The 27,135-nt window shown below is 43.2% G+C and overlaps 1 protein-coding gene across 2 annotated transcripts in view; it reads right to left on the bottom strand.

Moving 5' to 3' along the window:
• Positions 1-27,135, bottom strand: part of LOC147187962 (NBAS subunit of NRZ tethering complex-like) — a 92,651-nt gene that overhangs the window by 43,336 nt on the left and 22,180 nt on the right. For both annotated transcript variants that reach the window (XM_086100779.1, XM_086100780.1), the window contains exons 19-39: positions 25,030-25,108; positions 22,330-22,434; positions 22,111-22,247; positions 20,876-20,962; positions 19,833-19,986; positions 18,792-18,977; positions 17,262-17,435; positions 16,751-16,884; positions 15,574-15,636; positions 12,905-13,027; positions 12,616-12,718; positions 11,844-11,921; positions 11,621-11,775; positions 10,583-10,695; positions 8,848-8,961; positions 6,820-6,933; positions 5,709-5,866; positions 5,018-5,101; positions 3,928-4,092; positions 3,146-3,253; positions 819-942 (exon numbers count right to left, since the gene is read on the bottom strand). In XM_086100779.1, the coding sequence (XP_085956905.1) occupies positions 819-942; positions 3,146-3,253; positions 3,928-4,092; positions 5,018-5,101; positions 5,709-5,866; positions 6,820-6,933; positions 8,848-8,961; positions 10,583-10,695; positions 11,621-11,775; positions 11,844-11,921; positions 12,616-12,718; positions 12,905-13,027; positions 15,574-15,636; positions 16,751-16,884; positions 17,262-17,435; positions 18,792-18,977; positions 19,833-19,986; positions 20,876-20,962; positions 22,111-22,247; positions 22,330-22,434; positions 25,030-25,108 (2,558 nt within the window). The remainder of the gene's footprint in view (positions 1-818; positions 943-3,145; positions 3,254-3,927; positions 4,093-5,017; positions 5,102-5,708; positions 5,867-6,819; positions 6,934-8,847; positions 8,962-10,582; positions 10,696-11,620; positions 11,776-11,843; positions 11,922-12,615; positions 12,719-12,904; positions 13,028-15,573; positions 15,637-16,750; positions 16,885-17,261; positions 17,436-18,791; positions 18,978-19,832; positions 19,987-20,875; positions 20,963-22,110; positions 22,248-22,329; positions 22,435-25,029; positions 25,109-27,135) is intronic.

The raw sequence follows: 27,135 nt of genomic DNA, 5'->3' as shown, positions 1-27,135 counted from the left end.
AAAGTCACAGAGGTACACGTACCTTTGCAGTTACATCAAGCAAATTGGTGAGCGAATCAAAGGTGATCTTAATTTCACACGTACAGGACAAAAACATGCAATCATGCGGTCAACAAACGAAGTTGTGTTTGTTTGGGAGCGGGGGGCACGAAGGCATGGTTGACAGTGACATATTTTCTCTGCCCGATTAATTTGACGAGTACGAAAGTAGTGTCAAGTGTAATATTTGATTAACCCGCCCAAAATTGCCGTTCACGTGTCAAATTGAAATGAGCAGTCGCATTTTGATCGAAGGACAGGCCTTGCCACATTTCCACGGTGGGGAAAAAAATGAACGGATGAAATGCAACATTGCGAAATGTGAATGTTAAAGGCAGCACGGCGGATGCACAGTCAGATCACACACAGGCGCGCACACTTTTTCACTCGCGCAACAAGGTCAGAGCCAAATTGTACACATGGTGAGCGAACGGCTGATGTATTAAGATTTCATCAGCGCAGGCGGCTGTGAAAAAGCCTCGTCAACACACATGCACTGTGTGTGCAAATGTGGTCACGAGTGTGTGTGTGTGTGTGTGGGGGGGGGGGGGGGTCACTCTCCAAATATGGCACCTCCATCTTATCATCTGTTGGAGAATATGGATGAGTGTGTTTATTGTCTTGAAGGCCATCTCTTCGACTGTGTTTTGGACGAAAGCCATTCGTGCAGCCAACCGGGACTACTTTGATGGCGCGTCACCGTGAATTCAAGCAGACAGTTGATGCAAAATCGACTTTTGCATTGTTTTGGGATCGTGGGGGAATTTGTTAATATTTACCTTCTGTTGCAGGAAACAAAGTGGTCCCTTCTGTTTTGGCCTCGGCCAGTTTGCCGGTCCTGAGCAACACCTCGGCAAAGTTCTCGGGGGGTACATCCTTGTAGGACGAATACACGTCTTGACTCTAAGAAAAACACCCAAGATGAAAGACTGGTCAACAACAGCAAGAGTATTCCTACAAAAAATAATCTTCTGATAGTTTGTACAAAAGTATTGGTACAGATTCCATCCATCCATCGATTTTCCGAACCGCTGAATCCTCACTAGGGTTGCGGGGGGTGCTGGAGCCTATCCCAGCCGTCTTCGGGCAGTAGGCGGGGGACACCCTGAACCGGTTGCCAGCCAATCGCAGGGCACACAGAGACGAACAACCATGCGCGCCCACACTCACACCTAGGGACAATTTAGTGTGTTCAATCCGCCTGCCATGCATGTTTTTGGAACGTGGGAGGAAACCGGAGCACCCGGAGAAAACCCACGCAGGCCCGGGGAGAACATGCAAACTCCACACAGGGAGCTGGAATTGAACCCGGTACCTATGCACTGTGAAGTCGATGTGCTAAGCACTGGACTACCGGGCCGCCGGACAGATTCCAAATTCAATCCAAAAACGTTCGGAAATGGAAACCAGTTTTGAAAATGTAGTCCAAATACTTGAGCTGCAGCTCAAGTGTCACTATTGGTCCACAAGTACACACTAAATATTGATGGGCCTTAAGCTGGATATCACGGATATGGAAAAAATGCTCAACCGGCTTCCTGCAGATGGTGATTAAAGTGACATGAGAGGAGATCTATTTTTTTTGTCAGTTTCACCTCAGGTCAACTACTTTGAGCAAATCCACAAGGTTTTGTGTTTCTCGGTTGAAAAATAAAAATGAAAAAAAAAATGCTCAGGGTGATTCCTTTTTCCCCAGCATCAAAGGTCATTCCACTATTTTACTTAAATGTTTCTATTTCTCTAACTTCTTCTGTTGACAGTTATGGCTGTGTACTATACGTGGCAGCGCCTTTGTTTTTGTTTTTTTTTCCCCACATGTCAAGTCATTTTGGATAATACGCCGTTGCGCCTCTTCCTCCTCTAATGCCGACAACTCCCAAATTGCTTTTGGCATTAAAATGACTTAGCGAAATCAATATTAATTTATTCCCCGCCTCGTTTTTTAAATTTTTTTATTTTGAGCTGTTTGAAGTCATCTGGAGGAGGAAGAAAATTTAATTAAACGCCTCAAGTCAAGAACCCACTCAGGCATATTTGCTGTAATTTAAGAATGTTGCTCGAGGCGAGGAGGGGTAATAATAAGCGCAACCAGAATGCAAAAAAAGAACGGAAAGACATGGTCGTAGACAACTGCAGTGTACCTCAGCAGGCATGATCTAATTGTTTATGACAGTGTATGTTTATGTTCAGTGGTTGTTTAACACACACAAAAAAAATGGAACGTAGCTTCTTTTACACCGATAATTATCACATATGTTTGGACCCAATGAGCATTATCCGCATTTTTATCTGATGATAGTTGTACAAAATCCAAATAAATGTTTACAAGAATAGTCAAATAAGTTCCTTAAGTTGAAATTAAAATGTGAGTGTCTTTATTTGAGAATTTAGAGACGCCAGGGGTAACTTTAGGCCTATGGTTCATGCTAAGGTTAGAGCAGGGGTGTCAAACTCATTTTTGTTGCGGGCCACATTTTAGTTACCGGTACCGTTTTCCTTGGAGGGCCGTTATGAGTGAAACCATTTAAAAAGTCAAGAATAATGGTTTATTCACCTATTGTTTAAGTTACTGTCATGAGAGGTTTGGCAACAAGAAAATGCTTACAGTGTCACTCGTATTTATTACAAATGAGAATTTGAAATTTTGATCGAGATTTTAGCAAGCATCATGAAAGTTGCCATCTCTGATTTGCTTTCGTGGGCCACAGAAAATGATGTGGCGGGCCAGATCTGGCCCCCGGGCCTTGAGTTTGACAAATCTGGGCTGGAGCTAGCTTTGGCTAGCTACTGTTAATTCTATCTCATGATTACTTGTTCTAAAAAAACATTTACATACGAAGAGGCTAAATTTGGTAGTCCAAATTGGAATCAAAACATAAATGTCTTTATTTGGGATATTTACAGCGAATACTTCAGAGAGGCTAAATTCTAAGGCTAAAGCTAACTTTGGATCACGAGTGTCAATCAGCCTTTTAAATTACGATTTTTGTAAAAAGTCCTCCAGAACTGACACAAGAAGGGACTGTCTATGGTTGGTGACTTTTCCACAATGCGTTCCGTTGAAATTAGAAGCAAAACGCAGGTCGCATCAAGTGCATCCACTCACCGGGTCGACATAGGGAAGGTCAATGAGCTCTTGATAGAAAGAGCAACATCCTTGACGTTCCAGTTTGGAATTCTCACTCGAGCGCTCCTCGCTGGCCTCATCTTGACCCTGAGAAAACAACATTGAAAATCAACTTTATTCAACGCGTCACGTATTTTCAAGGGCCGAGATGCAAGTCAAGAAGAACTCAAGAGTACATACATGACGGAAGCTGTAAAGATGCACCGTAATCATCATCATAGATTATATTCTATGCATTCGTGAATATCGTCACTGTTAAGCAGAAATCTAGTCTGTCCGAATATGGTCAATTTAATTGTTTTTCACAAAATCGATACCATAAAGGTCATCCTTATTTTGGGCCATTATTAACCAATTGAAAGTTTGAGAACAAAATTCTGTTGAACATTCAACTATCTGAAAAGTGTTGTAAAACTCTGCCTCTTCCTGACTCTGCAGGAGCGGGGTCAAGTTATGTCACCTCAAGATTGAAAGTATAAATGTTTTTTTTTTTTTTTTTTTTAGAGAATAAAGACTTATTTGAGTAAACCAGTTCCGTTAAAAAAAATGTAAAGCTGTAATACTTCAGTGCAGAAGGAACTGGCCAGCCATGAAGGTAAGATTTATTTTGATCTATTACCTGGCATTGCTACTTAAAGGTTTTATGTCTAGTCGAGGGGTCTGCTTGAGCACAGACTTCCATGTGGATGACAGGCGCCGGCGTTGTGTCCTGCCTTTTTCATTGACGGCGTAAAAAAACACATTTAAGTAACAGTACATACGTGCAGCGGGCGCAGGTAGTTGAGCGACTGCTTCCACCAGCGGTGATCGCTCACTGCGTTCAGCACGGCCTTGGTGGTCAGACCTGTCGTGGCCAGCACCTCCATGGTCTTGGCAGTCGTCATGTGGAGCAGCTCCCCTGCCGTCACCGCATGGGGACCCGCCGCCTGAAAGCAGACAAATATAGCGGGAGGATGGAGAGAGAGATGTATAGCTCGGGAGGTAGGTTAGGTTGAGAGAGAGAGCGAGAGAGACAGATAGTGTGAGAGAGTTACGACACAGAGAGGGAGAGAGAGCGAGAGAGAGAGAGACAAAGACATAGCTAGCTAGCTAGATGAGATTCACCACAGAATCTTCACCGCCATCCACCAGGATGTGTGGGCCATTACGGCAGTTGAAAAAACTTGAATTCCAGACACAAGTTAGGGTAGACTCTCTTTCATGCTGACAATCTTTCTGTTGAAAAGCACACTTGACGAATATATACGTCGGTGGCTGTATACGGCAGAATTGCAGTTGACAACTATAAAAATCCAAGGCAGTGAAAGAGTTAATAGTGCCTGGTTTCCCACCCCCAGCGGGGAAGGATTTCAAAAGTCATATTTTGGAGGGCGAGTGGCCTGGCTGCTGAATGTGTCATCAATACTTGAAACACTCACTCACTCAAGATGTTTGTTTTGAAGACTAAACACACTCGGAGGCCTCTGGAGATGCTTGGAGGGCGCGAGCGTCTTGAAAGGTGAGGAGCAGGGGACAACAAAATGACAGCAGATAGCTTCAGATGAGCAGCCATCCATCCTCAAAAGGCGACGCCATGTTAAGTCATTAAACATTAAACGCCAACTCAAGGCATCATAAAGTTGGCCCGGTTGACGGCCAGGTGAGAGTCAGCGAGAGAGAAAAAAAGAAAAAGCATGAATTATCCAAAAGAACCGAGAACCCTTAACACTGGATTTACACCTCGGTAAAGGTTCAGGAAGAACGTAGGAAATCACAAAATGTAGGACATTCGGAGCGGAAGGCCAGATAAGCTAATCGATCAGAGACTTTGGGGGTCAAATCTATGAACCAAATCCATACAAATAAACACACCTTGGATGAGTTGCTCTCATCGGCTTCGCTCACACCCTCTGCAATCTCAGGCTCCATTTGGTAGTTGACTGCCTGGTACAACACCTGCAGAACACAAAGAGCAGCACAAGATGGAGGGCATCCCTTTAGTTTTATACTGAGAAGACTATTCTTTGAGCATATTTTCACGTTTGTTTTGGTACTGCGACAGCTTGTCATCAGAATTGATTTCATCGGTAATTTACAAACCCCAGCAAAAATGCACAAATAATCAACAAAATAAATAAAATTCATGAAAATAAACACAAAATAAGTGGGGGACTGGGTGAAACAAATAATTAAATACATAAATAAAAAATAAGCCGGTGAGAAAAAAAAACTGCACATGATCATGGCTTTCACAAAGAAAAGAAGAAATTAATTGCAAATATGAATCTACAAATGCTGACCCAGGAAGACGCATGAGTCCACTGTAACAAGATTAGATTGTTACTGGACTTGGGACCGGCTACTTTTAAGGTACAGCCGATTGTGCACTGTTGGCAACAAGTGTAAAAGTGGCCGAAACTCCCGTATTTAATTTCACTCCACCTCAAAAACTGTCACAGTTTGCATGACTCCTTCTTGTGACTGGCAAAGAATTCCACTCCAAATTTTCTGAACACTTGGCTTACTACAAACAAGTTCTTGTGGGTGCATGCGCGGGTTCTACCTGAGTCTGCAGGTCGCTGGAGGCGGCCAGGAGCGCGTGGATGTTGTCGGGCGGACAGTGTGTGAGCGAAAAGGCCAGCAGCTGTTGTCTGGCTTCCAGGTCGGTGAAGCCTTCGCATTGGCCCAGCAGACTGCAAACATCCCAAGCCGGACTGTAACCTGAAAAACATGTCCAACTTTCTCACACTGTCTGCCGCATCCCTTGGAGCGATTTCCCTTGGAGCAATTTTACTCAGTGCGATTATTTTTTTTTTCCCCAAGCGAGACCAGACAAAACATAATCACATTAAATCCCAGCAGGCTAATTGTGTAAAGCACACAGGGAACAATTACACACGTCAATATATTGTGTTCTAGTAATCGCGCTTCCGGGTGGCGCACACACAAAAGCAGTCGACCTTGAATCGGACCGTCTGAGGCGGGATGCGAGCAGGGTAATTGTTTAAAACGCTGGCACATGTCAATGGAAAGGTCAAAAACAGACTCAATCCATCCAAAAATGAAGCTTCCAAAGAGGATATATAGCATCATGTCACATATGAGAAGCTCATCATCGCTTTAGGATTTTATTAACCATCCTTTCTTCTCTGTGTCTTCTTGCATGTGCTGAATGTATAGCCAAGCAACCAATGAAAAGAGGTCTTATCAAGCGGTACAGCCAACCATGAAAGCCAATAAAAGACGTCCACACAGTATAACACAAGCATAAAAAGATCAGATCGCTCATCTTCAACGGTCTGTTTATACACAACAATTTCAAATTTCAAGCTTCAAACTGGTCATTTTCAGTTGACGTTTAGCTCACAGTCATTCTAAGTCTTCAGATGATGCTTATGTTATTTAAACATACAAGAAGCATCAATGCATAACGGCAAAAAAAAAATGTTGTTTGAAGCTGCCCTGGGCATTGACAGCATCAACCCACTAACAGGCTCAACAAAGTACAAAGTTTCCCCAAATAATCAAGCAAGGAATTTGACACCTCTGCAAACTTTAGAAATTGCTCATTTTCGAGTTGCTGTTAGCAGATCAACAAATCGTAACATCATGCAACAATGTGTGTGTGTGTGTCTTGAGCTAGTAATTTAGTTAGCGCTGCGCTAATAACGTACCTGCAGCCATGAGATCCTGACAGTGGATGTAAGAAGCCTTGAAGTCCAGACACTGGAGGGCTTGTTCAGCGAGCAGGGTCAACACTTGGCCTTTGCGGGTGGCCTCATCATCCCCTTGGCATGCATGCACACGCGCACGCACACACACACACACACACACACACACACACACACACACACACACACACACACACACACACACACACACACACACACACACACACACACACACACACACACACACACACACGTAAATGCGGCTTGTAAAAAAATTATTTGGCTTCATCTCGATGAACACGCCAAACTCATAATCCTGCTCGTCACGTCTAACATCTGTCTCAATAAATCTCATTCCTCCTGCCGAAGGTCGGAGCGACGAGTTCGCATATTAATCGCCGTCCGCCCCAATAAATGAGGTTACTGCGGTGGCTCTTCATCGCTGCCGGGCACAAATTAAATATGGAGAAAGAAGGCATAAAGGAGGGAATCAGTGCTGCATGACACAGTGTTGGCGGGATTGCTTTTGGTGTCAAGCATTGTTTCTTCTATCAATGACAAAACATGATCAACTAAAAATATATACTGTATATATTTTTACAAGGATGATGTAAGGTGTAAGAGAGGATGTAAGGTGTGTTTTTGTATAGGCTGCTCAGTACGATATGACTGAAGAAACAATTCAACCCGCATTACCACTGGAGTAGTTCCAGTCAAACAATAGCTGTGTTTGTGTTACTGTTACAATGTCACAAATGTTTATTTGACTGTCTATGTTGAGGTGGTGCTTGATTTACCACCAGGTTAGTTCCTTTGGCAATGACATAACTGGAATTCAAACGTACTTTAAATCTGAATGTGCTGAAATATATCTATCTTACCGAGCTTTCTGACCGGAAAAATAAGTAATGTTGACAACTCCACATTTATGTAAAGTATTGAGCTTCATGGAACACTGCTAATTATGTACTTTAATGCTAGCGAATTTTTACATTCATGTAGACTACCATACACAATGTAAAAATCTGTGGATTTGGCATAGAGCCTAGTGGAACATCACTAGTAGCTATCCATGGGGTTCCGCTATTTATGATGGAAATTTGTTTCTACAGTAGTGACAGGACCATGACGTCGGAACATGTAGTCCATCACTAGACCATGCAGAATAATGTAAGATGAGTTTTTAGGGCAAGTGACGCCGTTTAAAACATCATGGAAATTTTGCCGCATCATGTGGGGAACCCATTCATGAGTACAAGGCTGCAAGGAGGCTCTTTGGAGCATCACTACAAAGTATCCACGCAAGTCTGCACAATGTCATTCAGGGCCAACTTCAGGTGAGGGGGAAAAAAAAAAACAAAAACAAACCCCATCAGCTGAATGTCCATTCCAAAATCCTGGATGCCAGGCAAATGCTTCATGATCCTTTTTTCCTTCTCATCATTTCTGTGGTGGCCATGCCGATGAGAAATCAATATTAAAAATTAAATTTGCAGTCCGAGAGCTGTGTATCCTTCAAAAGCAGCCCACGTCACATTTTATCTGAAAACGTGTTTATTCCACCTCTCATCTCTTGCTGTCAGTGGTGAATGCCCTGAGGCCAGTCTTTTGGGATATCAATTTAATTTTTTGGGGGGGAGTGGGAGTTAGGGAGGGGAGTTTAAATAAATCTAATTATTTTGTCTCCATTAAATCAAACATGAACTTAAAAAAAACAAAAAACTTTTGGTATTATGCCTTCTTTGTTTGCCTTCAGTTGTCAATCAACGGGGAGCCACAAAACAGATACTGAAGATGAAAATAGTGTCAAGTATTGCTCTGAACAACCAATGAGAGGATAGAAAATTGCTTCTGTTATCAAGGGCCAGCCATCTGGTGCTGTGAAGGCAAATTTGAAACACGACTGCGATAACAAACAGCTGCATTGCTTAGTGAAGTTACTGTACTAATGATCATGTGAATGACGCATGTTGGCTAAGCCAAGCACGATGAGGTGGGCCGGCGGGCGCGCGGAGTATGAAGCCAAAGTACCTGCCACTCGCAGAAGAGACGCCACACTGAGCAGAGTGGTGGACTGTTTGTAGGCTGTGGCGCAGTGGGTGACGCACTCGTTTACCAGAGTCAGCCGGTCGGAGCGCAGACGCACTGCACGGCGGGACACAAAGGCAAAACCTCAGACAGGAAGGCACACACTCATTTCCAAAACACAAATGGGTGGAACATTTCCAAAGTGCAATCGGTGCTAATACAAATCTGACCATTGAAAATGAACAAATGAAAAAGATTTAGTTTTTTTTTTTAATTAATAGAAAATATTTTCAAAAATAACCAACACACTTAAATTGTGAGAAAAATGTAAGGCAACAATAAAATGAAATGAGAATACCAACATCAATGAAAATATCAAAGTAAAAAATGTTTAAGAATAACATCAACATTCGTTTCATTTTAGTGTTTTCAATGCTTTCATTTTATACATTTTACATTTCCTAAATGTAGCATTCATGTGAATATTTTCACCCCATCTATTTAGTTCTCATTATAATATTTTTAATTTGAATATCTTTCAAATGTTTATTTAGCTTTAATGTGGAGATAAGGAACACCATAAATTGAAAGGTTAGGTAGGTTCAACTTAAATAGTTTTAACACAATTATTATTACTTTTTTAACATTTATAGCTTGAACATAGAGGCAAGGAACAACAGGAAAAAAAAACGTTTTTTTAAAGCGGTTATTCCACTTGTAAGTCGCCAGCAGCAACGGTAGAATGCTTTGGGCCTTGCACAAAAATGAATTCCGTAATTGTGTGGAAGGTGCCACACACATCACCTGATGCTGAAAGAGCTCATCTATTATCAAATCCTTCCATTCAGCACCTCCGTGTGTGCTTTAGATGAGAACAAAATAAAATAAAAACGTGTGTATGTATGTTCCTCTTTTTAAACAGAAGACAGGCGCCACAATGGCACGGCCCCGAGCGATGGAAAAAGTCGTACAATAACCTTACACAAACAACCTTTTCTTTCTCCCCCAGTGTCGCCTTTGTCCTGCTATTTGGCAATGGAACTCGACTCGGGTGGGAATAAAAAAAATTTTAAAAAGAGGTTTACTGAGAGGGGGGCATAAGAGAGGAGGAGAAAAGGGTTCCGAGGTGAGTGACGAGGTGAGGGATGGGGACAGGTATGTAATAATATAAATGTTAGTCCAATAGAAAAATGAGCAATTTTATCGGTCTATATTTGCCCTTTTTAAAATATTCCTAATCGGCCGCAGTTGCCGTCTTTCAAATAATCCTAATTGTCCGGAGTTTTTGAATGCTAATACAGTCACACTTTCAAACGAAACAGCAAATGCGGTTCAGTGTTAAGAGTCACGCTTGCTGGATTTGTCCACTAGATGGAGCTCTGACTCCATTCAATCCAAGACGCGACTTTTCTGAGAACATGGCGGATTACCCGTCGTGTTCCGTTGGTGCAGCAGAGACTCCTCCCTCGGCATGATTTTACTTTTACAGCTAAATCTTCTGCAACAAGTCCAGATGAAGGACAGTATCGAAGACGTGTTCTTAAATCCACCATGTATCACAACCAGAAGGGCAAACGGTTTCTAGTACGTTTCAGCGTTTGCGTGAGTGTGGACACAACTCACTCTTGCAACCTGCTGATGGCACGAAAAGCTCAGCAGCCACTTGTCTGGCCGTTTGATTGTCACTGTGCTGGGTGAAGCCATTTTCAAAGTTCCCCATAAAGCAGATGGCTTTTACCTTGTAGCGGCAGGATGTTGACGCCAAAGTCATGCAGCAGGCTGAGGGCGTCGATGAGGTCGAGCTCCTCTTGAACGGCCGGCGGGCAGTCGCTGATCAGCTGCAGACATGCCCTGAAGGACACAACACCCACACCTAAGACAATAACGTCAACCCAGGGGGGGATACGTTCCACACGCACCCGTAATGCGAGCATATGTGAAAAGCCATCAATGGGCTGACAGAAATTCGACATCGATGTCAGGATAATTGGAATACAGCTCCTACTTAACACACATGGAGCAGCAACACATACAAACACTCACAGGCATGTCTTCTCTCTGCGGAAGCCCGGTGACAAGGAACTATGACAAAGTGTGGTGAGGAGCTTCATTTAATTCAGAGGTTGTGTTTTGCTGCCATCTTGCAGCATTTATGGGCAATCCTCAAGCTTTTCGGTGAGGGAGGCAGATTTTCACGATTGTCGGCAAAGCTGGTTAAAATGAAAGCGGGGGCGGGAGCACTGTATGTTTATTGGGGTTGCAACGTCAATAACAAAAGGCGGCGATTATACCAAGTGCGTTTTGTAGCAGGGCCAAATGAGCCGCTTCATTACGGCCAAATCAAACATTATTCAGATGAATGTGATGTGCCTCCGAGATTCGCGCGCTTTGCCGGAATAAACAACATTCCCACTTCACTCCACTTAGTACGCAAATGAGGCGCTCTTGCTGCCGGGCCGTTCCATCGCGTAATTACGCCGACGGTGAGAAGAGAGAGAGAAGGGGAGGGGGGCAGGGGCGAAAACAAATGATTGAAAAAAATAAATATAATTGGGCTTCAGACCATTTCGGTCTGTGCAATCAATGATACTTTATTTGCACAAAAGCATTTTGGGATTTGTGTCAGACAATTAATGTCGAGTCGGAATATCCGGGAAATATTTTTTAAGGAAATGGAAAACAAATCGAAACCTTCTGAGGTCTACCTGGTGCAAAAACTACAATGGCCGATTGTTGCCAAACACGAGGAAGCAATGGATTTGTGCGCAGGCCTCACCTGGCCAGTCCCATGCAGGGGTCGGTGAGCGTGGTGGAGGAGTTGAAGTACTCCCTGGCGGCGGCCAGCACCAACTCCACGCTGCTGTCGTACGCCACCTTGACGGCGGAGCCCTTCCCACGCGACGACCCACCGACAGAATCTTCCTGGCTGATCTGGGAACAGCCAAGGGATGACGAGACACGCTTCACAAAACGGACTCCGCTGGGAAGCGCAAACGTACCGTGGAACAGTGCATCAGCTGTCCCGCCAGACGCACGTTCTCCAGCCGGCTGGAGCACAGCAGAGACTCGACAAAGATCTGCAGTCAAAGTTGGAATTGCATTTTAGAAAAAGCTTTCTTACTTCCTTGGCTTTTAACACAGCATAAGATTGGACTCTTCCTTTTACTCTTATTTATTTGTATTCTTTTTACTTTGTTACCGTTTTATTGTTGATGTGAATTAAGTTATCTTTAATTGTCTTGTGCTCGATTTGCATTTATCTACAACACTTAGTTCCGGCTGGGGTTGCTGCTCAAGTGCTCCACTAAAAAAACAAAACAAAGCAAAACAAAAAAACCTCGAGTTAAGCTGAAAACGCAATTTAGGAACATTAAATTTTAAAGTCAAATGGAAAGTAAATATGAAACTTGGATAAACATTTGGAATTGTACATGAAAAATAAGGGAAGAAATTTCAAATTAAAAAGACAACATTTACATGTTAGAAACTTGAATAAAATGATATAAACATAAAAACGAACAGACCAAAAAAAAACATTTTTTTTCAAATAAATTCAACAAATACCAAATAAATAAAACATTTAAACAAACATTTTCAAATATATACGACGTTCAAAAATGAAATACAAACTGGCAGGAAAAGATAAATCCGGATTTAAAAGGCAAAGTTGGATGACAAAAAAAAGATTTGAATAAATAATACTGCAAAAAAATAAAAGCAATGAACCGATTCTTCATCATCACATTTAATTGGATATTATTTCCATTGCACCTGGTGGCATGTGTGTGCTTTCAGACACGTGTAGACATTCTGCTGCATGTCCAGCAGATCCTGCAGCAGACCCCTCCACAGGGACTCGCCCACTGCAGGCTTCCTGCACACAAAATATGAGCTCCAAACTAATTACCTCCGATGGGACCTTAATCCATATAATCAGTCCCGAGATCCAAAAGCACAAAAGCACAGTACTAAAACATGAGCATGGTTATTGTGTGACATCTCATATGGTAGCTGATAATCACGCAGGCGGGCCAGCGAGCGTTGCATCGCGGCGTCGTACTTGCGTCCGGTGTGTCGGCACAGCTTGACCATGAGCTGGTGGGCTTCCTCTGGGGTATTCTGACTGTTCCTGACGTACGAAACGGGCTTCTGCAGCCCGTGTTTCTCCAGAACCTCGGCCACGCTGCAAACGCAAGCATGGAGTTGGAAGTCACACGTACGCTCTTCAGGTAAAACAAGTTGACAGGTTGACTGGTGAAATCCAGGCTGCTCATTATCCTGACGCCAGCAAATCCAGACCGAAAAAGCCCGCGCGAGGCGACGAGCTTTCGCTGTGCATTTATTAGCAGCTAAAAACAGCTTTCTTTTGGAGCATCTCACAGGGTGGAGACTGGAAACGTACAATCTGAGTCGTCTAGTGTTTTGCTCTTCGAGTTTGTACGGAAAGTACACGTGCACACAAACGTACACATGATTCAGGATTTCTTTTGGCAATTGAGACGGACCCTTAAAATGGCCTCTTCCAACTAAATGGGAAGGCTTTCTCTGTGTTTTCAGGCATGGGTTCTCAAAAAGATTTTTGTGGGGTAACTCATGTTCCTGAATTTTGTCATGATGACTCTTGGAAAATGCCAAAATGATGACTATAAACCTAAATGGTAAACTTTCTGTCTTTTCGGGGATGGCTGCTTGAGATTTTTTGTGGGTCTACTCATGATAGACACACCCGCCACGTCATGATGCCGAGTGCAAGTGTCTTTGAGGGGGCCAGGTTTTCAAAAGCAGCCACACTGAAATGATGTAAATGAGCTGTAACGGGCTCAGAAGTGTGTGAGGCGAATTCATCAAGATATTATGAGCTGTTACTATTATGAGCTATTTCATTCCAACACATTTTTTTCCCATCAGAGGTGTCTTCGGTGTAACATAAAACCAAGCAAATATTTTGTTATCCGCCTGTTTTTCGAAAATCAATGCGGGAGCCAACCTGCATTTCCAATTTAACGTAACATGAGAGTGTTGGCTAATTTACATAAGCAGCACACAGTCCTCCCCCCCAAAGAAAATGTTTAAAAAAGAAACGGCAACACTGAACCATGAAGCCGACTTGCTCCTTCTCCTCCTCTCCTCATCTGCATCCCCTTCAGTCTGCCACCCTTTGCCCTCCCCACAGGTCCTCCTCCTCCTCATTCCTCCCCATCACAGCTGCGCGTTGAGGGGTTCACCCTGAGGGGAATCGAGGAGGAGCAGATGAAGAAGAAGAGCAGCGCGACATGTTGGTGATTTTAAACCGCAGCATCGAAAAACGCCCCAGGCCGTTGAAACGCCACGGGACCGTTGCTGCCGCTTTGAAATATTTCTGCACGTGTGTCTGTGCGTGCGCGTGTGATGACTGCGGTTGCTGTTCTCCATCAGAGGCCCATTATGAGGGGATGAGGGGAGGCGACAATCACTCCAAAGCGAACATCTCAATTGCTGCATGATTGCCATTGGTTTTACTTGGGGGGGTGGGGGGGAACCTCGCTTTTCCTGATCTTAACTAAAACCAAATCGCACAAAATCCAAAGCAATATTTCCCTTTGGAGATGATGTAAAATCCAATATATCCATTTACCCGGAGGACATGGTGGCGCAACCTCCTGTCAAAAGTGACGATTCGAAACAGAAGAATGTTAATATATTAAACATTTGAACAGACTTTTTCATTGGTCATATGATGTAGAGGTAAGATCGGGACAAGAAAAATCCAGCCCGACCCGACCCGGCCCGAGCCCGACCAATTTACTTGTTTTGCAGGCCCGAGCCCGAAGGAAACCCGAAATTTCATATTTTATTTGTGAGGACTCAGGAGTAGGAGGGGTGATTTATGCTAACAAATTAAAACCTGTCTTTTGTAACGAAATCTAAGTTAAACAAGACTGTCTAAACATTTACATTTCTGTTTCTGCAGAGGCTCCATTAACCGACAATTTTCCATCATTGACGGATTTTTTTAAGAGTTGACGGGAAAAATTTAAGGCCGTTGAAAATTGGGCCATAGGCCACAGCAGCAGTACGTCCTTAAGAATCTAGCGCGGCACTTTAAGACAGAAAAGCGGCGAGACAAAGAAGAACAATGACGGGTGGATAATAGACAGAGACAGGAAGGAGTTCTTTGAATTGTCATTGCAAGAGTTTAGTACAGTACGTGTTGTGATGAGGCGACTTCTGTTTTTTTGCGAACCACGGTCTCACGTGGCCAAAACTATTCACGGACTCGAAACGCCTCAGCGCACTGTGACGTTTGGGGAGCAACATCACAGTGCGTTGTTATATATTTATTTTTAAAAAGTCAGCAAGAGAGAAGCCCGGCTCGGCCCGACCCGAAATGGATTGTTTAGCAATCAAACTATTTTGTGCTGCTTCATTGCATGCAGCTGCTCAAGAAGCCACCATGTGGTCAAAGATAGTGTTGCAAATCTATTGTACTGCAAGCTTTTATTTTGAAGTGTTTTTTGTTGAGAGGATGTGTTTCACAGATGTTGCCTGAGTGTAACTGCTTTTGTGTCGATCAAAGCTGGTAGAGCGGAAGGCATCTTGCCATCCAATGAACCTACCTGACTTAAGAAATGCCTTGGATGAGTGGCTGTTTTTTGTAAGAAAAATAAGAGGATGTACAAAAACCAGACTAAATTTAGGTGGGGAAAAAAAAGTTCAGCTGTATCAGGGAAGAAATGAGGTTGGCGTTACCTGAGGTGCTTCTCCAGTTTGTCCACCCGATCGTGCAGAGATGATGTGACGTCCGTCTCTGGCCTGGAGAGTTAGAAAGACAGCATTGTTTTTCAAGGATTTTTTGAAAGTGAATTTACGGGTGTCCAAAATCTGGCCCAGGGACCATTTGCAGCCCACTTCATGAAGGTTATTGGCTTGGCGTAAATTTTAAATGAATTATGAATTTAAATTTGTCATAGTTTTTTGGGGGGCAGAGGAAATGGAAAAAAGTTCAGATTTTTCTATTGCAAAAATGTTGGAAATTTGCATGAATTTACAATTTTAATGGTTGTACATTACTACTTACACCAAGTTAGATTCAATTATTTCAATTTAGCAGTAGATTTTATTCATTTTGTTTGTTTTCCAAAAGCGTGTTTCTTGCCTGCCTCAGAAACGACCTGCCCTGATTTTTCGGTATAAAGGATTCAGCCGAGCCTGTCCATCAGAAAGCTGGAAACATGTTTCAATTGAATACTGTGGCCTGTTCTGCGCCCGCTACGAGGCTAACCTAAAAATAAGAGACCCCCATGACGCTTCGCCTCCAGGCCGACGATTCTGGGTCAGGCTGCTGCGGCACTCGCTCGAGAGTTGACCCAGGACCAACTAGCCCTAGCATGTGTGTGTGCGTGCGTTGCCCGCTTTTTATGTCGCAGATTGTCTGTTCTATTTGAGCACAACTCATTCCACCTTTCAATCCCCTTCAGTCCTCGTCTCCCTTAAGAAAGCACTTGCGCATCTCTTTTCCCCATAAAGCAAAAGCACAAGTGCTCAGTATATAAGAGCCTCTTAAAAAAGGTATCCCGTGTATGACAGCGAGTCAGACGCATCGAATGAAACGGTGCTGTAATAGTCAATATATCGGGAAAAATGCATTTGAGTTGCTGTCATCTGGGGCAGCAAAAGCTTGATCACTTGTACAGAAGACATGTGACAGCATATAAGGATCAAGGTGCACACAGGGAGCATGATCCAATAAGAAAAAAAAGTCCTGTAATGTATTCGGCCTCACTGTTTTCAGATTTTTTTTGGGGGGGGGGGGGGGGGGTGCTGGTTGCTTCTATTAAAATGCATGCGGTCTCTCAAGTGGAAAGCGAGCAGAACAGAGTGGAGCCAATGAGAGATAAGCGGGCCAGGTTTTGTTTTTTGGCCTTACCCGAAGCCTCTCTGAGGCAGACACTCCAGGATGTCATAGCACAGGCTGAGCTGGTCGTCTCTCTCGCTGCAATAGATGCACTCCAGCGCCACCGCCATCAGCTGGTCGGGGTCCCCGATTACTTTCTGCGCACACTGGATGAAAGAGAGGAAAAAAAATGAATGAATGCAAATGAACACTTGGTGAAACGAATCACAAACGATTTGATCTTAAAATAATACAAAATTTGTCAAGAACCCTTTTTGATGCTGAGTTTTAATTCATTTTTCTATAAATTGACAAAGTAATATAATTGTTGAAAAAAAAGCGCCGCTGCTTAGATTTCATGAATCTGGGTCATGAAAAGCGGCAGTATTTAATTCAGAAAAATAAATCTGTTTCAAGATATTTTGCCAAATTAGTTTTACAAGTTAGAAATAATAAGAGGGATCAAATATTTCCAGAAATGTACAATTAGTTTGGTCTAAAATGATTTCTATAAAAAATTAAAAAAAAAATTCGTGGCACTCACGTCAGGTTTGGAGTGCTGGAAGATGAGGAGCGGGAAGGCCAGGTCGCTGCAGGCCAGTCCCACCAGGAAGTCCCACAGCAGACGCTCGGCTGCGCCCTCCTTCTGTCGCTCGCAGCGGTGCAGAAAGGGCACCATCCACTGGAAGGCGTCTTTCACGTAGCGTTCCTTGCAGGACTGCTGGCGCAAAGACATCGATTAACTTGACAAAAGAAAATGAACAAAATTCATTTTAAATGGCTTGCGGCACGGTGATCGACTGGTTAGCACGTCCGCCTCACAGTGCTGAGGTGCAGGGTTCGATTCTGGCTCCGGTCTTCCTTTGTGGCGTTTGCATGTTCTTCCCGGGCCTGCGTGGGTTTTCTCCAGGTACTCTGGTTTCCTCCCACATTCCCAAAACATGCATGGCAGGTGAATGGAACACTCTAAATTGTCCCAAGGTGAGCACAGATGGTTGTACGTCTATGTGTAACCGGCGATTGGCTGCCAACCAATTCCGGATGGACCCCGCCCACGGCCCAGAGACAGCTGGGATAGGCTCCAGCATGCCCGCGAACCTCGTGAGGATAAGCGGATTTGAAAATGGATGGATGGATGGCTTGCTCTCTTTGACTATGCTCTGAAACAAGCATTTTTTTTGGTCTCGAATTAGAAGGGAGAAGGATATCTCAAATACAGTACTTGAACTCGGCTGATCTGTGATAAAGAAGGACATAAGATGCATGCAAAGGAGGTTGTTTAATTGAAGAACATAGGAGAGCGAGAGAGTCCCAGCTGGGCAGTCAAACGGTTGTTGTCGTGGCAGTAAACGACATTTGCTGGCTGTCTGGCGGCCCGCTTGGCTGATCTTACTGGCGCAGCTTCTGGCAGGCCCAAGTAACAGGCTGCACATTAGCGACCGTTCGCCTCATATAACGCACTCCAAGGACACTGTGGTCGCTACGCTAGCCGCAATCGCCGCTGTCAGCTTTTATTAGTGTGCTCCAACGAGAAAGGAAAACAAACACTGCGGAACAAACGACACCGTGAAACGTCCGTACTTGTAATGACTAACAGGAAAAGAACGTTTAGGAAAGCTGCTGCCTTCAAACTAAATTCACAAATATATATCAGGATTTTTTTTTTTTACAGTTATATACAAATTATAGAAAAAGTATTTTTAAATCAATCAAGCAAATTTTAATATCCTTTGCCATGATAGAATAAGAATGATTTGACAAACTTTGAAACCAATTAGTCAAACATAAAAAGTACCAAAAACATTTAAATTATAAGAAGTGTGACACCAACTTTTGATGGGGGGGGGTTTGTTCAAATTATTTGAACAAATCATTAATACAATTGCTTTTTTGATTTTGCCACAAAGGATGACAAAATACCCCATTAACAAAATAATAAAAGAAATCTACATTTAAAAAATTAAAAAAAAAATAATGCTCAGTTTAGATTATCTCCCAAATTTACATCAACACTTTTTCTCTACACAGAACAATAGCCGGTTTGATGGATACTGTCACAAATGATTTGCCTTACGTTTTTCATGAGCAGGCGAAGCTTGTCGATGTCGGCGAGCTGCTGCAGGTCTCGTAGGGTCAGGTTTATCTCGCCCAGCGTCTCGTAGACGAGGGTCTCTAGCGTCACCAGGTCGCTGCAAAGCAGGTCCAGCCCGGGTATGGCGCGCTCCGTCCCCAGACGCACCAACGACAGCGCACAGTCCACCTGAAATGCAACACATTCGGGCATATATATCCTTCAGCATTGCTTGTGTATAACTTATTGTCTACAGTTTTTGTTTGGTGTCAAATTTGCATTTTTGTTCTTTTACAAATAAAACAATACAAATGATTTATCTCCATTCCAACAGGGGTATATCACTTTTACAAAAATATATTAGAAAATTAGTATTAAACACACACAAAAAAAGAGTTTTAGAATATGCACAATTGGCAATTTTACAATAAAATTGCATTCAATTTTATTTCGCCTTGGCCAAGGTCTGCACGCAAAGGGTCCGGACTTCCTTTTGCTGTCAAGCGCATGAGCACACGGGTGGGGAAAAAAAATAGTGTACGGGGCTGAGGCGTAAAGGGGCTGAGGTAAGATCCCTGGGGACTCCCGAAGTAACGTGATGCGCACAGCAAGAAAGGCAGATGCGGTCTAATTAAAAAAGAATGAGGGAGAGAAGAAAAGAAGCAGAGAGCTGCTGCTGTGATTCCCGGAGATTAACAAAGACGGTGTCTTACACACTCATGCGCGTACGAGTAGTGGCATCATCAGAGTGGATGATGAAAGGTGTGATTTCCCTACAGTTGTCTTGAAAAATGAGCAATGAACCCGCAAATCCTCAAAACGACGGCGGCACGCTTGTGAGCGCTGTCAACAAGACAGGAGAATCTGTTGTTACAAGCTGGATCAATGAGTGGGAAGGAGGTAAAAAGTGTGGAGTGGGCGTGATGTGACAACATCAGAAGCTCATGTGAGCCAGGTCACTCGTGTCTCAAGGCAACGCTGCAAAATGTGATTGAGAAGGTGGCTGGATGTGGCGGGCGGGTGGGAGCTGGGCGTTGGACGTACCTGTCGGGAGCAGGATTCTATATCCCGCGCTCGGCTGCAGTACCAGTCGCCCAAGAGCCGCACGGAAGGCGTCTGCGAGCGGAAGCGCAGCAGATCCGGAGCGTCCTCGTACAGGAAGGCGTTATCGTCAAACGGGTTCTGTTCCAACACGGCCCTGACCGAGGTTATCCGGATATACACTTAGTTAGAATAGAGTCGTGAAATAAAAAGCATGTTGCGACGAATTGTACAGGGACTTTTGGAGTCTGATACAGCAACTTTACTTAGTGTTTTGAATGGAATTTAACATTTTTTTAAAAAATGGAAGAAAAAAAATTGCAAATCTGGAGGAAAAAGAAAAAGTAGCTCTACATTTTGAAGTATTTCTCTTTGTTTTTTAACTTAAATTTTGTTTTCATTATATCCAAAACAGAAAGAACTGGATGGAATGGTGAACTGTGTTTTAAAGCGAAATGTGTCAATACAAAAAAATGAAACAGCAATCATTAAAAAAATTTAAAAAGGGAAACACGTTTTTTTTGTTTTGTTTACAAAAATCTCAAAATTTGGAGATACAAATCAATTTCTTTGTGTTTCTTTCACATTCTTTATCATGTGCAAAAAAAAAAAAAAAAAAAACATGAGCGAAACTCTTAGTTTTCCAGAATGGGCCACCATGAATCAATCAGTTTTGTGCATACTTCCATTTTTTTCTATTTTATATTCTATTATGTTTTTATGAAGTACAATATGATTTCATTTTTTTTAAAAACACACTGCTGTCTTATTTTTTTTTTTTTGGGAGGATGCTGGCACAGATTAACTCATTCACTCCCAAAGACGTTTTTAAACGTCTTTTCAGACTTGGTCTAGAATTGGCTGGTACTGAATGAGTTAAAGGCATTTCCATTCATTTGCTGTGGGGAAAGATGATTTGAGAAAACCATGAGTTGCTTATGGCTCCCTTTCACATTCGGACAACAGGGCTGATTATTTTTCGCCGCCTGGACCCACACTAACTAGATGGGACGGCATTTTACGAGAGGAGCATTGTGGGATCTTACCTGCACTGGTCCGCCTCGCACCAGTCGGTCTGTCGGTGCCGCTGCTCGTCCCAGGCCATCAGCGCCTGCTCGCCTCGCTCGTCCACGCTGACCACAAAAATACAATACAAAAACATCTTTATTTGGATAGCGCTTTCACAACAGCTGCAGCTGTAACAAAGCGCTTTACAAAACAGTATATAATAACAGAAAAGACAAAAAAGACACAGCATGGGAAAGAAAACCATTTTCTTTTTTCAACATTTTCCATACTTGGCTATGTTTTTAATCATTCAAATTTGTCAGGCTTTTCAGTAACACTCGTCTGTGTGGTGTGTCACATTTGCAAGACATTTTATTTCCACTTGAACGGGACTCCCGGTGTAAAACGACCATGACAAACCCGCAAAAGCTTCTCTGTGCAGTGATTAACGCCGTGACAATCCTAAAGAAGCCCAAAACAATCATCCGAGTGGCAAGCGATTTCTATTAAAAATGGAACGTTTATCTTTCAACAAGTTCATTCATTAACACGCGGAATTTGAAAAAAGACGAAGAGCCCTGGAAGGTTGTCTTTAAAAAGGAAAATCTCATATGAAAGAAAGATGGAGAGTAAATATTAATGTAAGAGCAAAGATGTGGGGAATGAATAATTCCGACAATCTTCCCGAGCTCTGAGCATGTCGGGGGGGTGGGGGTGGGGGGTGGGGGGGGAGAATAAAGGATAAACAGACAAATTCACAAGCCAAGTGGTGAATCTTTGGAGCTTCCCTTTCTTTTTCTGCTACTGTAACCTGATCAATAATCGCGGCGGGGCTGCTTGCCGCTACTTTTTCTTCTTGCCCCCTCCCGCATGCTCACTCGCTCTCGTGCTGCAGTGCGGCCGGCGCACTTAAGCTGCCGGATGACGGGGAAGCGGCCTGCGGCGAGCCCCGGCTGGCCGTGATGGATGCTCACTGCAGAGCCGCAAATGGCCCACCTCCATACAAAATGTCACACAAGCACTCGTAAATAGGGAAGAAGACGCTCGTGTGTGTGTGTGTGTGTGTGTGTGTGTGTGTGTGTGTGTGTGTGTGTGTGTGTGTGTGTGTGTGTGTGTGTGTGTGTGTGTGTGTGTGAAATCTGAATTGAGCACTGTACAACTTCAGTGCTGAAGCTTGTTGTGCACATGTGTTGAGTTGGGCATGGTTTCAGTATTCTCAAGGCTCCTAAAGGTTGCATTTTATCTTTTTTCTTTTGTGGTACCAGATACTCACCAGACCTCAGGCAGCAAGGTGGTGTACTCGTGCGGGGAGGTGGTCTCCGGGAAGTTGGAAAGGATGGCGAGTCGATGTTCGAGCAGCTCTGCCCCGTGATACGTGAAGAGGATGTCCAGGGCCTGTACGTTACTCTCCTGTAGCGCAAAGCAATTTTGGTGACGGGGTGTGGCGCTTGAGTATAAAAAGAGAGTTGTTGCGGTTGGAATTCCATTTTACCCTGGCGTAGTTCCGCGCCGACAAAATGATATTCTGACTACGGAACTTTTTGAAGAACTCGGCGTCGTATTTCTGCTCAGCGGCGTGGGGACCTCCGAGTATTTCCTGTATGGAACACAATAAGATGACAATACTTACAAAGACAAAAAAAAAAGAACGCGTAACGTGGAGTTTCTTGCACAAGTTTAGGCACCTCACACTCCAACAGAGTACCGTATTTTCCGGACTATAGGTTTTTTTGTAGTTTGGCTGGGGGTGCGACTTATACCCTGGAGTGAAATTATGAACACTTTATTATATCATTTCACATGTTATTTTCACATTAAACCGCAAGAGGCCGCTCTAGACCTGTGTTGATAAAACCACGATGAGTCTGATGTAAGCGACGTAGAAGAGGAAGCGCTGCATCTTCTACCTCCGGAGTTGGTGGAGTTGCACAGAGGATGAAGAGGATGAAGATTCCATTGGATTTAGTGATTTGGAGTGACATTGATGGTTTTTATGCTATAATTTTCTGAATAACTCTTAATATGTTACTTGAACATAGCAGGCACATTCTCAGTTCGTCGTTTATGCGTCATGTAACATAGCATATTGTACACTTATGTGTTATTTGTTATTGTAAAGTGTCCTTGGGTGTCTTGAAAGGCGCTTATAAATAAAATCTATTATTATTATTATTATTATTACTTATTCAGCGTGCCGTTTTCAGTGTGACTTATGTATGTTTGTTTGTTCTTTATTATGCATTTTATGGCTGGTGCGACTTATACTCAGGAGCGACTTATAGTCCAGAAAATACGGTATGTTTATGTATATGGTATAAAGAGAGTATGTGTCACCATTGAGAGAAACCAACTCATGTCCTAGTGCTGATTACTAAAGAATGGAAAAAGCTAGAAATGAACTTTGCAATAAAGTTCCACTTCGAAAAAAGCTCCCAGTGTCTGCATTGACAAAGGTTTTATAATGTAGTCAATTTGACCAGGAACATATTATTGCTATTCCCATTATTTCAAATGGGTGGGGGGGGGGGGGGGGGGGGATTTTTTAAAAATTGCGTGCGGGTCTGGCAAGCAGCCTTTGAATGGGCCGTGCTCAGACGACGGCGTGCGTCGTTGGGATGATAAAACCGCAGTAATATCGTATTCATAGACGGCCGGGGAGAACGGATGCGAGGGCGCAGCTGCGGTTACCATGACAATGTCCGTCTGGCTGGGCTCTATCTTAGCAGGCTAAAATCTCATCTTTTTCCTGCTGGCTGCTTGAGAAAAAGTGTGCTGCGCCGCACCGCGTGGCAATTTATGGCGCGTGGAAAAAGGTGGCGCCGTTCACATTACTCACCCTGAATCTCAACTCTCCCGCTTGATATACTTTTGGTGGCCTTCACCGGTGCAATAAAAGCACATTTCTTGGCAAAGAGCCATCCATTCTTGTGTCAGATTGTTCAAATGCATCTCACGAAATGTATGGCCTACAACCTTTCAAAAGTGGGGAAATGAGATTAGCGCGCTTCCGAGAGAATATCAATGGAAGGCAGATAAGAAAAGCCTCTTTTTGCTTTGGGCAGGACTTAACGTGCAGTTAAGAAGCCATTGGTTTCGTGAGAGCTCCGAGTGAGGCAAAAACAGAACAGAGAATACGACGGTGCATTGAGATACGACTGACTCAACCGTCGAGGTTTTTGGGATACTTGTCACCGTCCAACTGATTTATTTATTTACTTGAAGATACAGGCAAAAGTGACAATTACACATTGTGCGCGCTCAGCTTTTATGTTTGCTAGCTTGAAGGTAGCGCTAAAGAGCAACTACGTTGCAGTGCTATAAACCTTGAAGCAACAGACTGAACATAAATGTGCAGCGGCACATGTGGACGTGCTAACTTTAGTGCCGTACTGATGAGCTAAGCTCGGCGCTGAGCCATCTGTCTGTTTTCAACTGCCCCCAGGGGCCAACGTCCACTCATTGAAATCATTTAATTCTTTGAAATAACTGGCCCTGAGTTTTGGTATTATGAACTGCAATTTTTCCTCATTAACATGCACATGAAAAAAATGTTCAATGAATGAAATTCGTATCTCAAGGCACCACGATACTGTTTGAAATCAAATGAGAATGAAGCTTTGTTGCAGCTATCTAAGACGTTTACTTAAAGCTAATTTTGGAGTTGGCGTGTCGATGACGCCTTTCATTAATATTCCACGGAGGCTCATGGCACCAGACGGCGTAATCAGTAAATAAAAAAAAGACGCATTCATGTGGACCATAAGAAGACAAAAAGCACGGCCGCAACCTTTGATTTGGTGAACGGGTGAACCAAACAAGTGCTTTCTGCGCTTTGCCATTCGAGCAAGATATATGAACGCTTTTAAAGTGAGAATGCTTAACTCATTCACTCCCAAAGACGTATTTAGATGTCTTTTCAGACGCCACACATTTAATCCCAGCTCCTCATTTTATATTGGCAGAAAATGGCAGACCCTTTTCAAGTACAGTCAATATAAAATGAGGAGCTGGGATTAAATGTGTGGCATCTGAAAAGACATCTAAATACGTCTTTGGGAGTGAATGAGTTAATGAAAGCTTTTGACTACCTTTGGATGGACATGAAATAGCGTAACTACACCAGCATTACGTCAACAATAACAATGACGGCCATGAATCTGTCCCTGCGTGGAACAGATCCAGTCAATGTTACCTCGTACGTCGCCAGCCTGTCCAAGTACGACAGCAGCTTTAGTCGGCTCCGACACAACTCCTTCTGCTCCAGCGTCAGTCTGCGACAGCAAAATGTGATTTGGTTGGATTATATAGTTGTCCATAGCAGTAACTGTTAGCATAAAAACTAGATGGTGAAAAAAGCAGGTCAAGAAAAGCCTACTAGAACAGATAAACTTCATTTGTGGTGAATGAGAGGCACTTGGAATAGTTGCAGGTGTTTGCTGAGTAGTTTGAATGTTGGTCGGTTAATTCTGAACACAGCCAAATCGCCAGTTGGAGAAGGGTGTGCACACTTGTGCAACCACATTATTTTAAGATGGTCATTTTATGTCACCTCTCGAAAAGATTTTTTTTCCCAATATTGTCCAAAATATCATCCAGTGCCAAGTAGGCATCATCTCCGCCTAATCAATTGACCAGAACAACCAGAAAGTCTTTTTTTTTTTTTTTTTTTTTTTTTGGAGCTGCATCGGAAGGTGGTTGTCAGCCACGTGACTGATTGTACTGTACGCCCGGGCAAAATCCATTTTCTGCGTAATTGAATCCCGGCTGTAAATAAAGCGTACGCCCGCAAATAACAAGGCGCCGTGCTTTATTGGATGCACGCTACTTCCAATCAGGAAAGGAATGAAAGGCAGTAAAGTAAGATAAGATAAGATATCCTTTATTTGTCCCACACTGGGGAAATTTACAGCCTCCAGCAGCAAGAATGTAGGTAGAAAGAAGAAAGAAGAAAAAACAAACAAACACCGTTGAATTAAGTGCAATATAAATACAAAATGGATAAAACGCAGTGCTATTTACAGTTGTTTTTCACATCATTTAATTATTATTAATATTATTGTTGCTATTTTTATTCAGTAGAGCAAGGCGAGTGTCCAGGTGAGAGCTTTCAATTGCACAAGCCTTGGAAAATTGAATTATTGTCCAGCAAGGTTGGAACCACAGAATGGGCCAAAATGAGAACAGTTAGCAGGTATTCAACTCAAGGCTGCATCCTCGTTGGCAAAGTCAGAAATGTCACTAAATACTTTTTAAACTACAATTTTTTTAATTTTTTTTACAAATTGACACACAAACAAGATTTTTCAACTTTTCTCATGGGTCTTTAACTCATTCACTCCCAAAGATGTTTTTAAACGACTTGGTCCAGAATTGGCTGGTACTGAATGAATTAAACTGGAAAACAATGCTTTATTTTAAAGATGCATCCATCCATCCATTTTTTCTGCTATGGCTCTCAGCGAAAGCGGACGCTGTCTTGACATTCAAAGCTGTCTGAAATTTTAGATGGCCTTTTCCTAAAAACAACTGTTATCTGGACTTTCCCCTGGATGGGAAAACACACAGATGCGAGTATTCCTATCTCCTTCTCCCTACACGACTCCCCGAGCCTGTGACTGATAAGGTCTTGCAGCTGCAGGCGCAATGTCAACGTCTGGACTCCTATTCACTCCACCCCTCCCCCCGTAGCACAACTGGAGAGACTTGAGCGTACCTATTCTGTGCAACCCATTACACATCCTCTCCTCCCTCCGACACCCTGTTCATTACAGGTTAAGTCTCGAGAATTGTTGGACTGCTTTTTCAAATGTACGATACATGTTCTGAGGTTTTTTGCTCAAACCATCCTGCCATTTAAGGGGAATGGTTGGAGGCTGTTTTTTTTTTACCCTTCCTTTTCGCGACTGTATTCCTTTCACATCTAAGATATCGGGGCACTTAACAGCAACCCTCCAGGCTTCTCGTTCTGTCTTCCCCATCTTGGTTATTGCTGTCTTGTTTATGTTCCTCCAGACGGGTTGTAATTAGGAAGTAAAATCCTTGTGTGTTTCTTGCATACTTGGCCCAAAAATCTGATTTTGATTTCATCCATCCATCCATCCATCCATTTTCAAATTCACTCATCCTCTCAAGGGTTGCGGACGTGCTGGAGCCTATCCCAAGTGTCGGGCAGCAGGCGGGGTTGCCAACCAATCACAGGGCACACATAGACAAACAACCATTCGCACTCACAGTCATACCTAGGGACAATTTGGATTGCCCAATCAACCTTCCATGCATGTTTTTGGAATGTGGGAGG

Source organism: Hippocampus guttulatus, chromosome 20 (genome assembly GCF_054856545.1).
Source record: "Hippocampus guttulatus isolate MCC_2025c chromosome 20, RoL_Hgut_1.0, whole genome shotgun sequence".
Classification (NCBI taxonomy): domain Eukaryota; kingdom Metazoa; phylum Chordata; class Actinopteri; order Syngnathiformes; family Syngnathidae; genus Hippocampus; species Hippocampus guttulatus.
Note: the sequence above shows the minus strand (reverse complement) of the source record. Positions and strands in the feature narration are given on the sequence as shown.